Source organism: Schistocerca piceifrons, chromosome 1, assembly GCF_021461385.2.
Source record: "Schistocerca piceifrons isolate TAMUIC-IGC-003096 chromosome 1, iqSchPice1.1, whole genome shotgun sequence".
Taxonomy (NCBI): Eukaryota; Metazoa; Arthropoda; class Insecta; order Orthoptera; family Acrididae; genus Schistocerca; species Schistocerca piceifrons.
In genome coordinates, this window is record NC_060138.1 from 282,638,022 (window position 1) to 282,650,514 (window position 12,493).

At 44.8% G+C, this 12,493-nt stretch overlaps 1 protein-coding gene across 1 annotated transcript in view; it reads right to left on the bottom strand.

The window, feature by feature from the left end:
- LOC124711996 (lysosomal acid glucosylceramidase-like) overlaps positions 1 to 12,493 on the bottom strand; it is a 173,357-nt gene that overhangs the window by 80,311 nt on the left and 80,553 nt on the right. The window contains exon 6 of the mRNA XM_047242316.1: positions 11,767 to 12,004. Within this exon, the coding sequence (XP_047098272.1) occupies positions 11,767 to 12,004 (238 nt within the window). The remainder of the gene's footprint in view (positions 1 to 11,766; positions 12,005 to 12,493) is intronic.

Genomic DNA, 12,493 nt, shown 5'->3' on the forward strand with positions numbered 1-12,493 from the left:
AGCACCAGAGTACGGAACTTCTGTTTGAAGTTTAGACTAGGTGAAGCTGCACAAAATGAATAGAATTACGGATCTGATGCTTGAAATTCCCCCACAATGGACTCAGGAGTGAAGTGTTTGGCCAAGCTGTGTGTTGCTGCTCCTATATTGCTGAATACCGTCCGCATTGGGATACTCTCTTTGTGGACTTTTACAGCCCATACAGTCGTGACGGACCAGCAGCTCGTGATCTAAGTTTGTTAATGCCAGTTTTCGTATCGAAGGTTTTTCTCCTTACCTTCTGTCATTCATTTTGTATGGCATTTACAAAACCTTCTCCTCAATGATAGTGCCCTGTTGCTGACGTTTGACATGATATCTCTCTTCAGGAGGGTACCAGTAAAGGTAGCCGTGGAATTGATTCGAGACTAATCGTAAACTCGTCGAGTATCTGTCCACCTCAGCTAACTTCTAGTTCCACGGAAATTATTGCAAAAAGACGAAAGGCGTCGCAATGGAATGTCCGCTGTCGCCTGTTGAGGCGAATTTGTTTATGAAAGATATCGAGGAGAAAGGCTTGGAGCAATTCCAACTAAAACCAACCTTTTTTTATCGTTATGTGGATGACACTTCTTCATTTTCCCACATGGAAAGGACAGTTTAGGTGAATTTCTCCATCTCTTCCATTCGCTGTATCGCAAAATACAATTTACAACAGAGGTGGTGTAGAATGGTGTCTGCCCGGTCCGTGACGCTCTGGTGAAACGGAAACCAGATGACAAGCTGGGACGTAGTGTGTACAGAAAGCCTGCGCATATGGATCTTTACCAACGCGCCTCCTGTAGTCACCATGACTCCAGACATGAAGGCGTTTTTCACACATTTGTTTAAAGTGTGCGTTAGATCTGCGACCAAGGCAGTCTGAAACACCTGGAGACAATTTTCGGAAGGAATGAGTACAGCAAGAAACAGATATGGCGTGCATTTGGGGCTTTACCTAGGTAACAGCAGGTAAAAAAGGAGGTGCATAATCGCGTTTGCCGGCAGTACCTCCAGTAAAGTAAGCAGAATCTTGGAGCGACACATTAGCAGATATGTATTTCACTCGCATTCTAAGAACTTGAAGCTTCTAGGTTCACTGAAGGGCGATCTAGGCCCTCGTAAATCAGGGGTCTAGCAAATTCTCTGCCTTTGCGGCAAGGAATACACCATAAAAGTTGTACACACAGTAGACAGGAGTGTGACGGCACAGCCCGAAACGGCTGAACGCCAAAATTTTGAAAGGCAGACGCAGCCGTGCACGTGTGTCCTTTTGTGATGGTGAAAGGAGGCGCGAACGAGCGCGCGGGTCTTCGACAGCTGTGGGGTCGTGCCGGCCGTCCTGGTTATCGCTGAAACAACAGGATTTCGGTTATACGATTTTTTTCAACGCCGGTATAACCTGTGTGTTCAAATCGCTCAAAATAACCGATTTAGCATCTATTCCACAATGCCAGGACTTGTAAGCAATGACATCTCGGTCGGCGAATGATTCCAATCAAGGTAGAGAGCCATTCTCACATCGGACAATAGCTAGAGTAAACCATCCACTTCCAGTACTCCCTGTGCCAGCATCAAGACTGAAATTAACCCGACATCCACGGAAAAAATGGGTCCATTTAATATGACACTTTGTGCAGTGCCATTAGTGCCAAGTTTATTCTCGAGGCTTATTACGTGTTTGTAAACTGACATGCGATGACGACATTGACGATAGACACGTCGACGAGGCATAGTGCTTCAATGCTGTTGCAGATAGAGCTCACAGCGGAATGGTTCCGCTGGCGTGAACTGCCCGCTTATTTGGGTATAAAACGCAATAAATTCCTGTTGAATATGGATTAATTAAGGAGTAATTTCAGCGAGCGCTTCGAAGAACACCTTGCAATAATTCTTTTTAAATCAAACGCCATACTTTCTTCGTATAGTCCACTTTTTTCGAAAACCAGTAGTTCTGATTTTAATATCATCCATGTAAGAGATTGTGCGGCAGTTATACGATGAAGTGCTTCTAAGTGTCCTGCTTAAATCTCTCTTAAAAGTAGATTTTAATATTTACGTTTTCCTCTTGGTGTCTTCTGCTTCTGCGCCTGGTTGATCAGCGAACCATTATAAATATGACCACAGTGGCAGTAGTTTTCATGAGGACTTAACTGTGAAATTCATTTCAGCTTCACGTAGGTGGCCCAAATAAAGCAGTTCCGATAACTACGAACTAAACACAAATCTTAACTATATGTAACGGCTGGTCCTCTTACTGAAGAACATATTCTGAAACAGAATGGTGCTTGTTCTGTGAGTTCGCGTATAATGACAGGCTAATCATCTGAAAAACTAAATTCTAAGGATCAAATAAACGGCATGCTATCTCATTCGAAAACCTCCGGCAGAAGTGAACGCGTACTGATTGGTATGAAAACATTAATTCCTGTATAAGTGAAAATTTGTGACGGTCTTTTCTTTACAATTCTTTGACAAGACAAAATCTTACCTCAATTTTACACCCTTAATCGACGTTGCGGTTTTATATTACTTTTTTGTACTTTCACGTAAGCAATATTTTCTTGAATTCGAACTAGTTTTGTATAGTTTTCTAATGTATTTGCTGATTAGTTTACGTACGCAAGAAATTTCGGAAACAGTATTCGGGTCAGCTATATTACTTGCTGTCCATCAACTTCTTTTGAAGCAAGAATACAAAAGTCTGTATTCTTTCAACATTTTATAAAGGTTTATGTCATTTCAAGAAGGAACTCTGTTGACCATTAACCTCTTAATTGATACATATTCATTAAACTTAAGATTTAAACTTTTTATAATACGGACACGAGCTGTTTTCTGCCTAGTATACTAAAAATCAGCACTGTCACATACACATTTTCCCTTTAGAAACCTTTGTCAATGCATATTCGAGATATCTAGAATAATTACAAAGCGTGAAAACTTCGAGTAGTTATCCAAGATGCCTGCAGTACAATTTCGCAATTCTATTGTCTTAACAAGAGAGGGGGTAAGCAGTTCCTCCACATACATTTATCTCCGGAAACAGTCATATAATAGACTACCAAGCATAGACTGTCGTAGATTCTTGTAGTATTGTACCTCGCTCTACTATCCTAAAATTTTTTATTATTAGTTTGAGTCTACTGCAGTCCGGTATTTCAGTTTATATACGCTGAATAGCCTGCCTAATTTCGCGTAGAGCCACCGGAACACGCAGAAGTGCCGCAACAGGACATGACATTGACTCGACTAATGTCTGAAGTAGTGCTGGAGGGAACGGACACCATGAATCCTGCAGCGCAGTCCATAAATCCGTAAGAGTACAAGGGGGTGGAGATCCCTTCTGCACAGCACTTTGCAAGGCACCCAGATATGCTCAATAATGTTCGTGTATGGGGAGTATGGTGGCCAGCGGAAGTGTTTGCTCTCAGAAGAGTGTTCCTGGAGCCACTCTGTTGCAATTCTGGACGTGTGGGGTGTCGCATTGTCCTGCTGGAATTGCCCAAGTGCGTCGGAATGCACAATGGACATGAATGGATGCAGGTGATCAGACAAGGTGCTTACGTACGCGTCACTTGTCAAAGTCGTACCTAGATGTAGCAGGGGTCCCGTACCGTTCCAACTGCACAAGCCCCTCACCATTACAGAGCCCTGCTGCATGAAGGTCCATGGATTCATGAGGTTGTCTCCATAACCGTACACTTCCATCCGCTCGATACAATCGGGAACGAGACTCGTCCGACCAGGCAACATGTTTCCAGTCATCAACAATCCAATGTCGGTGTTGACAGGCCCAGGCCAGGCGTAAAGCTTTGCGTCGTGCAGTCATCAAGGCTAAAATGAGTGGGCCTACGGTTCCGAAAGTCCATATCGGTGATGTTTCGTTGAATGGTTCGCACGCCGACACTTGTTGATGGCCCAGAACTGAACTCTGCAACAATTTGAGGAAGGATTGTACGTTTGTCACGTTGAACGATTCTCTTCAGTGATCGTTGGTCCCGTTCTTGCAGGATCTTTGTCAGGCCGTAGCGACGTCGGAGATTTGGTGTTTCATCGGATTCCTGACATTCACGGTACACTCGCGAAATGGTCGTACGGGAAAATCCCCACTTCATCGCTATTGAGATGCTGTGTCCCATCGCTCTTGCGCCGACTATAACACCACGTTCAAACGCAGTTAAATCTTGATAACCTGCCATTGTAACAGAGGAAACCTACCTAACAAATGCGCCAGACACTTTTTGTATTATCTAGGTATTGGGTAGGAGTTGCCGTATTGTGCCTGTTTACATATCTCTGTATTTGGATACGCATGCCTATATCGGTTTCTTTAGCGCTTCAGAGTAATTTGACAGATATATTTAATTCCCAAAAAACGGCACAATAAGCACCTAGTCGACAAGGAAGTCTAGTTTAATGGCTCATGATTTTTTTCACTATTATTTGTGTCAGGTTCTGTTAAGTTCTTCGTGTCCAGTAATATAAGAGTACCTCGAATTTAATGAGAAAGATAATTTCTTAACTATTGTTGAGACGACTTCAGCAAATGACTTTCATTCATCCGCATATCGTGTTCTATAAATCCTATCTTGAAGGACAGTAGTCATGGACAGAGAAAGATTCAAGCTAAACACTGATGGAAACTGAGAGTCTTACATCATTAACGTCTTGACCGCGCGATAGCAAACGTATTGCATCGTAGTATTTCCATGATGGTGGAATATGTTGATTGACGTTTTATCCTTATGCCAGCTTATTTCCAGTATTTTCAGCACAGTTATTGGATATCGAAACGCAGCACGTTCACGGGGCGTGCTTGTACTTCTTATCACCAACTTACGGACTCTGAGAAAGGTCGAGTCATTGGCATGAAGGACGTGGGAGCATCATACTGAGCGACTGCACACATAGTTGGCTACAGTGCGATGATTGCGGAAACAGTGGAGATGAGGTGGAAGCAAGGCAAACGTATTGCAGCAGATCTAGGCACGGGTCGTTCCAGAGATACTGCACGAATAGAATATACTTACATTGTCAATAGTATCTGGCGACCGCAGGTTCGAATCCTGCCTCGGGCATGGATGTGTGTGATGTCCTTAGGTTAGTTAGGTTTAAGTAGTTCTAAGTTCTAGGGGACTGATGACCATAGATGTTAAGTCCCATAGTGCTCAGAGCCATTTGAACCATTGTGTAGAGCAAAAATCAAATGAGACATTGAAGTATAGTGATCAGTGACGAACCACGCTTCTGTTTGCGGCGGTCAAATCGACGCCAACGTGTCCGTAGAAGACCTGGTGATAAGTCACATGAAGCAGTAATTCTTAATATGTATAGCACTTCCACTTCTGGAATCACTGTACAACGATGACGATAGGACTGACTCGATAATTGTTGGAGGACTGCTGATTGCTTTCACGTATGTGGCCAGATTATATATCCTACTGTCATATTCTTCATGACCAGGGTACCTAATGGGATAAAGCAAGACCTCATAGTGCAGTTTACATCACTAACGTCTTGAGGAATGCACTAATAACTGAGTGGCCTGCCAAGTCCCCAGATAAGTCATCCATAGAGAACGTCTGTGATGCCATTGTAAGACGTATACATTCATACCATCCTTCAGTCAGCAACGTCCACAAACTGATGCGGCATCTATTTAGGGGCATGGCAAGAAATTCCTCAAGATGACATTCGAGGCTGTTTGCTTTCATGCCACAACCATAGAGTGTTTTTTTTTTGCCCGAGGGGGTGGAGGGTTAACATCTCTTACTGATATTGATGATAGACATCGGTTCCGAATGAAATGAAAGTATAATCATTTACTACCTATAGTTTTTAATGTTAAAAGAATTCCGAGCTCCACGTGGTTTGGAGTCGTCTTATAAGTGACTTGGTACGTTAGTTCAAATGTCCGAGAGAGGCAACAGCGTACCTATATCAACAGCACAATGAGTAGTAGAGCTTTATCTTATCGCATGTGATAAAGTTTGATACATATCGGATTGGAGTTTCCATTCTACATTAACAAACAGCAGAGGACACTGCTATCTCGTTGCCTGACCATGGACGTTAATGTGCCGGATAAACTAACACTTTCACTATCTTCTCTGGTTCAGTGCTTCTTGGTCATTTATAAAAGGAGGTGGGCTAGGTACATCTAATTGAGCAGATAATGATTCACATATTAAAGGGACAATTTTGCCAACGGATAACGCAACGGGAAAACACAAGCAACCAAAGAAGCTAGCTCGTTGAAAATATTAGCGCCACAGTCAGACACGATTCCTTACTACAGGGGTCGTAGTTTTATTTACTGGCTGCATTAGAATCATAACTGAGATATTTCAATTCAGTAGTCTATTAACAGGAGAGATCAGGTGGTTCAAATCATTAGTCAAAACAATTGTGGGTTCTCATTTAGATATATGAAGTATTCCAACATTTCTGCCATATCTCAGTGAGGAACAAACAACAATAAACATATTACACGCGCTGATGGTCTTCAGCTTAACCTAATCGGTCTCGTAAATCATGCATGGGAGAGGGAGGAATATTATATTGTTATAATGAAATCCTGATTCACGCATAACTTTCAGTTTCATGCCGCTCATACATGGGATAGTGGATCCAAATTCGAAAGATAAACTAAACAAAATTGCTACTGGGCTCTTCATGGTTTTGGAGGGAAGAAACCAACCGCATGTGGGGTGCATAGGATAATGCAAATTGGGGCAAAAAGGTTCAAGCAGACAGAATTATATATGATAAAATACAAGAAAATCATTAATATACCCCAAAAAATTCATCACAAGCTTTTCCTATTATGAAATTCCACAAGAATGATAAGTGTGCAAAGACCGTCCACCCAACACCATTCGGGATATTGGAGATCAATGCTATAAACATTTACTCACAATATTCGATCGTTATCGGACTGATGACAAAGCTTGACACGCATGACCTGTTTTGAATTTCTACCAGAACGCCCACGTGTAAAGCTGGAAATTAGTGGCTCAAACGTGTACTTACCAATGGATCGTTCTTGGATTAATAGCAAAATTTGACGCGCTTCACACGCAAGTCATATTTTTAACTGACGTAGGATGCAGATAGTCCCTTCGCCATGCAGAATTACATTAACCATCGGACCAAAAATGAAATAAAATCAAATAATTTCACACACAAGATTACTTAAATATTTCACACTTCAGTCAAGAAAGCCTAGATTGAAAACACTGTAAGAGATTCCCCATTCTTCTTTGCGACCACATGGTTGACTGAAGAAAAAGGGTGATGCCCATTCTACAAAAAAACCATAAAATACTCAGCAAACAAGTTAACTAAAACTAATGAACGCAAGAGAACGGAAAAAAGAACTCGATAAACATCGAATGTGCTAAAAGCAATGCAGGATTAACTTCGTATGACTAGACTGAAAATGAACACTATGCTCTCATTACAAAAATAGGTGATTTTACTTGCAAAATGACTAAAACTCGTGATGACAAAATAACCCTGACTACGACGGTGGTGAAAAAGAACGGATTAGTAATTATGGCTACAATGTACCTCATCCTTTTGAAATTTATTGGACTGCCTGACGGAGATATCTACAGCGTGCAACCACCTTCTCAGACATACGGAAGACGGGTGACGTAAAGTGGAGGGGCTCCGCTAATGCTCACTCGGCTCATCCCTGAAGTGGAGGAGAGGACTTCCCACAAAACCCCGAAGTTTCTGCCATTAGAGTTGCGTCTTTGACCTAACAACCCGTATATCAACTTCTGGCATAGGTAACAGCTGTGACACGTCGTGGCATGGAAGCAATGAGGCCTTGATCGGCTGCTGGAGAAAGCTCGCAACACATCAGCACACACAAATCACGTAATTCCCGTAAATTTCGGAGGGGGTGGGGGGACGGGATGAACTCTGACGCCCCGTTCAATCATATTCTTGATATGTTTGATCGGGTTCAGATCTGGCGTTTTGGGGGTCAGCACATTAATTGGAACTCACCACTGTGTTCCTCAAACCCACTCCATCACACTCCTGGCCTTGTGACTTGGCGCATTATCCTGTTGAAAAATGCCACTGCCGTCGGGAAACATGATCGTTATTAAGGGGTGTACGTGGTCTGCAACCAGTGTACAATACTCCTTTGCCATCATGGATCCTTTCACGAGCTTTCTTTCTTTCTTTCTCGGGCCTTTGTCCCACTCCAACGCGGGGTAGGCTTTGTTATTACGGATTTGGCAGTGTTAACTACAGAGGGTGGCCGGATGCCCTTCCTGCCGCCACCCCGAACCCCCCGGGACGGAAGTAGTGTACCCCAGCTGTCTGCGTCTAGTGTAAGTCCTGAAATAGTGCGAACGTTTTCAAATGTCTATGATTGGTGTAACTGAGGCGGAACTTGAGGACCAACCCGGTATTCACCTTGCGGGATGTGGAAAACCGCCTAAAAACCACATCCCGGCTGGCCGGCAGACCGGACCTCGTCGTTAATCCGCCGGGCGGATTCGATCCGGGGCCAGCGTGTCTACCCAACTCCGGGAATCACCGCATTTGCACTCTCTTGCACGAGCTCCACTGAACCCAAGGAAACCGGAAACCCACGTGAATGTTCGCCAGAGCATAATGGACTCGCTGCCAGCTTGTCTCCGTCCCACCATACGGATGTCAAGGAGCTATTCCTCTGGAAGACGACAGATTCGCGCCCTCTCATTGGCATGATGAAGAAGGTATCGGTATTCATCAGACCTTGTAGCGCTCTGCCACTGCGCCAACGTACAGTGCCAATGGTCACGTACTCATTTCAGTCATAGTTGTCGATGTCGTGATGTTAACATTGTGAGATGCATGGGCCTTCGGAGTGTGCGGTGCACTGTGCGTTCAGAAACACTTGTCTGTCCAACATTAAGGTCTGATGTTACTTCCGCCACAGCTCAACGCTTGTCCTGCTTTCCCAGTCTGCCCAGCCTACCACGTTCTACATCTGTAATGAGGGGTGTCCGCCCAATATCACGACGTCTGGATGTGATTTCACCTTGGTTTCGCCACGTGTTGAAGATCCTCACCACAGCACTCCTCTAACACCCGAGAAATCGTTCAGTTTCCGAAATGCTCGGGCCGAGCCTCTGGGCCTTTACAATCCATCTTCTGTCAATATCAGGTAGATCGCCCGCCTTCCCCATTCTACACACGGATATGGTTCAAATGTCTCTGAGCACTATGCGACTTAACTTCTGAGGTCATCAGTCGCCTAGAACTTAGAACTAATTAAAACTAACTAACCTAAGGACATCATACACATCCATGCCCGAGGCAGGATTCGAACCTGCGACCGTAGCGGTCGCTCGGCTCCAGACTGTAGTGCCTAGAACTGCACGGCCACTCCGGCCGGCTACACACGGATAGCACGCTCGCTGATACTTCATGGTCCGTTCGTGTGTCTGACTAACAGTCATTGCTTGACAGGTGACGCTGCTATGTCCTGGACGAGTTATATCGATAGTAGGTCAGTGGTCATAATGTTCCGGCTGATCCGTATATGTGAAACACGTATCCCTCAAGTACAGTTGATATATTCACGAAATCACAATCCAAACATTCATTCAGTCCATAACTGATAGGAATATAATGCAAACGACGAAAGGATATGCACAATAAGGTAAATAAATAAAGACAGTGGTGCCCATCCCTTCGCAAGAGGCTCTCGATATCACAACAAAATATGAATATGACCAATTTATCATAATTAATAAGGAACACTATGTACATGGATATAAAGTAGCGGGGTGGAAACACCAGTTCCTTCTCACTGTCAAATATTCTAACAACAAATTATGACTAATGTTAAAACTATTAACTATAGATTTGGTTCTTGACGTTTTTTCGGCGTAATGAGTATTCCATGAGGTTTCGTGATTGCGCCCGGATGATGTCGACATCTTGCCACGATATTTCTGCGGACAATCGATCAATCATCTTCAACTGAGCGTTTTACAGTGCAAAACACTTATTTGAAGATGGCTGACTGCCTGTCAGCCGAAATATCGTAGTACGATGTTGAAGCGATCCGGCTGCAATCCCGAAGCTTCATGGAATATCTCTAGATTACTTGAAGGAGTATCGAAAACTTCCAGGAAAATCGAAAGTACAGACGAAATGAGACACGAAACCGGAATCTTACTTCGCGTGGACAAGCTCTCAACGAACTGAGCACGATTTACACTACTGGCCATTAAAATTGCTACACCATGAAAATGAGATGCTACAGACGCGAAATTTAACCAACAGGAAGAAGATGCTGTGATATGCAAATGATTAGCTTTTCAGAGCATTCACACAAGGTTCGCGCCGGTGGCGACACCTACAACGTGCTGACCTGAGGAAAGTTTCCAACCGATTTCTCATACACAAACAGCCGTTGACTGGCGTTGCCTGGTGGAACGTTGTTGTGATGATTCGTGTAAGGAGGAGAAATGCGTACCATCACGTTTTCGACTTTTATATAGGTCGGATTGTAGCCTATCGCGATTGCGGTTTATCGTATCGCGACATTGCTGCTCGCGTTGGTCGAGATCCAATGACTGTTAGCAGAATATGGAATCGGTGGGTTCAGGAGGGTAATACGGAACACCGTGCTGGATCCCAACGGCATCGTATCACTAGCAGTCGAGATTACAGGCATCTATCCGCATGGCTGTAACGGATCGTGCAGCCACGTTTCTATCCCTGAGTCAACACCTGGGGACGTTTGCAGGACAACAATCATCTGTACGAACAGTTCGACGACGTTTGCAGCAGCACGGACTATCAGCTCGGAGACCATGGCTGCGATTACCCTTGACGCTGCATCACAGACAGGAGCGCCGGCGATGTTGTACTCAACGACGAACCTGAGTGCACGAATGGCAAAACATCATTTTTTCGGATGAATCCAGGTTCTGTTTACAGCATCATGACGGTCGTATCCGTGTTTGGCGACATCGCGGTGAACGCACATTGGAAGCGTGTATTCGTCATCGCCATACTGGCATATCACCCGGCGTGATGGTATGGGGTGCCATTGGTTACACGTCTCGGTCACCTCTTGTTCGCATAGACGGCACTTTGAACAGTGGACGTGACATTTCAGATGTGTTACGACCCGTGGCTCTACCCTTCATTCGATCCCCGTGAAACCCTACATTTCAGCAGGATAATGCAAGACCGCATGATGCAGGTCCCGTACGGGCCTTTCTGCATACGGAAAATGTTCTACTGCTGCCCTGGCCAGTACATTCTCCAGATCTCTAACCAATTGAAAACGTCTGGTCATTGGTGGCCGAGCAACTGGCTCGTCACAATACGCCAGTCACTTGTCTTGATGAACTGTGGTATCGTGTTGAAGCTGCATGGGCAGCTGTACCAGTATACGCCATCGAAGCTCTGTTTGACTGAATGCCCAGGCGTACCAAGTCCGTTATTACGGCCAGAGGTGGTTGTTCCGGGTACTGATTTCTCAGGATCTATGCACCCAAATTCCGTGAAAATGTAATCACATGTTAGTTCTAGTATAATATATTTGTCCAATGAATACCCGTTTATCGCCTGCATTTCTTCTTGGTGTAGCAATTTTAATGACCAGTAGTGTATTATGATGTCAGGAAGCTTCAAGAATGTCCTTAAACGCAGTCGCCGCGTGCTTCCTGGATGCTATCACGGAGGAACGCCCTTTGAGAAGGGGTCAGATGTACGGACCTGCTGCGGCCAGCGGTCGAGCATGGAGCGCTGGTCGTCGATGACGAGGACGTCGGGCGGCGGCTGCACGGCGGCGGCCTGCAGCGTGGGCCCCAGGTGCTGCGCCACCCAGTCTCGCTGTTCCGTCGCCGACCAGCCCATGCAGTTGAACCAGAAGTCAGAGTTGCCGTCCGTCGGCTCGTTCTGCGCCGATAGCACCCAGATGGGGAGCCCCACCGAGGCGTACTCCTCCACGAACCTGCGCACCAAAGGACCGATCGCTAGCGACAGTTTCCCTACAATACCGCCAGTATAGTAAACGTCAGAGAATTGTTCGCTGCTATGGAGAGGCCAGGCATGTTTACCTGTAAAACATTTTTTAAATTGAATCTCAAGGATTGAAACTGGTTGGTGGACTGAAACTATAGCCCCATTGGCAAAAATCGTACACTATGTTGTGACACTGTCTTGTGACGTCCCCAGCCGAGAAAACGTACTTAGGTTTCTATAACACATTTTCGCTCTATGTTTACTGACAAAGAAGAGAGCCCTCCGATGCCGCTACACAGCCTGACGAAAGAAGTGAACCACCCTGATGAGATGGTCGGATGTCAATGTAACTTGGTGTACGTACACATCATGGACGGGCACGTAAATAATTACAGTTGCAATCCTCTATGACAGCTACAAATGCCACCACAGTGGCTGTTCGTGTTTAGTGTTGTTACCAGACCTGGTATGGTGTACT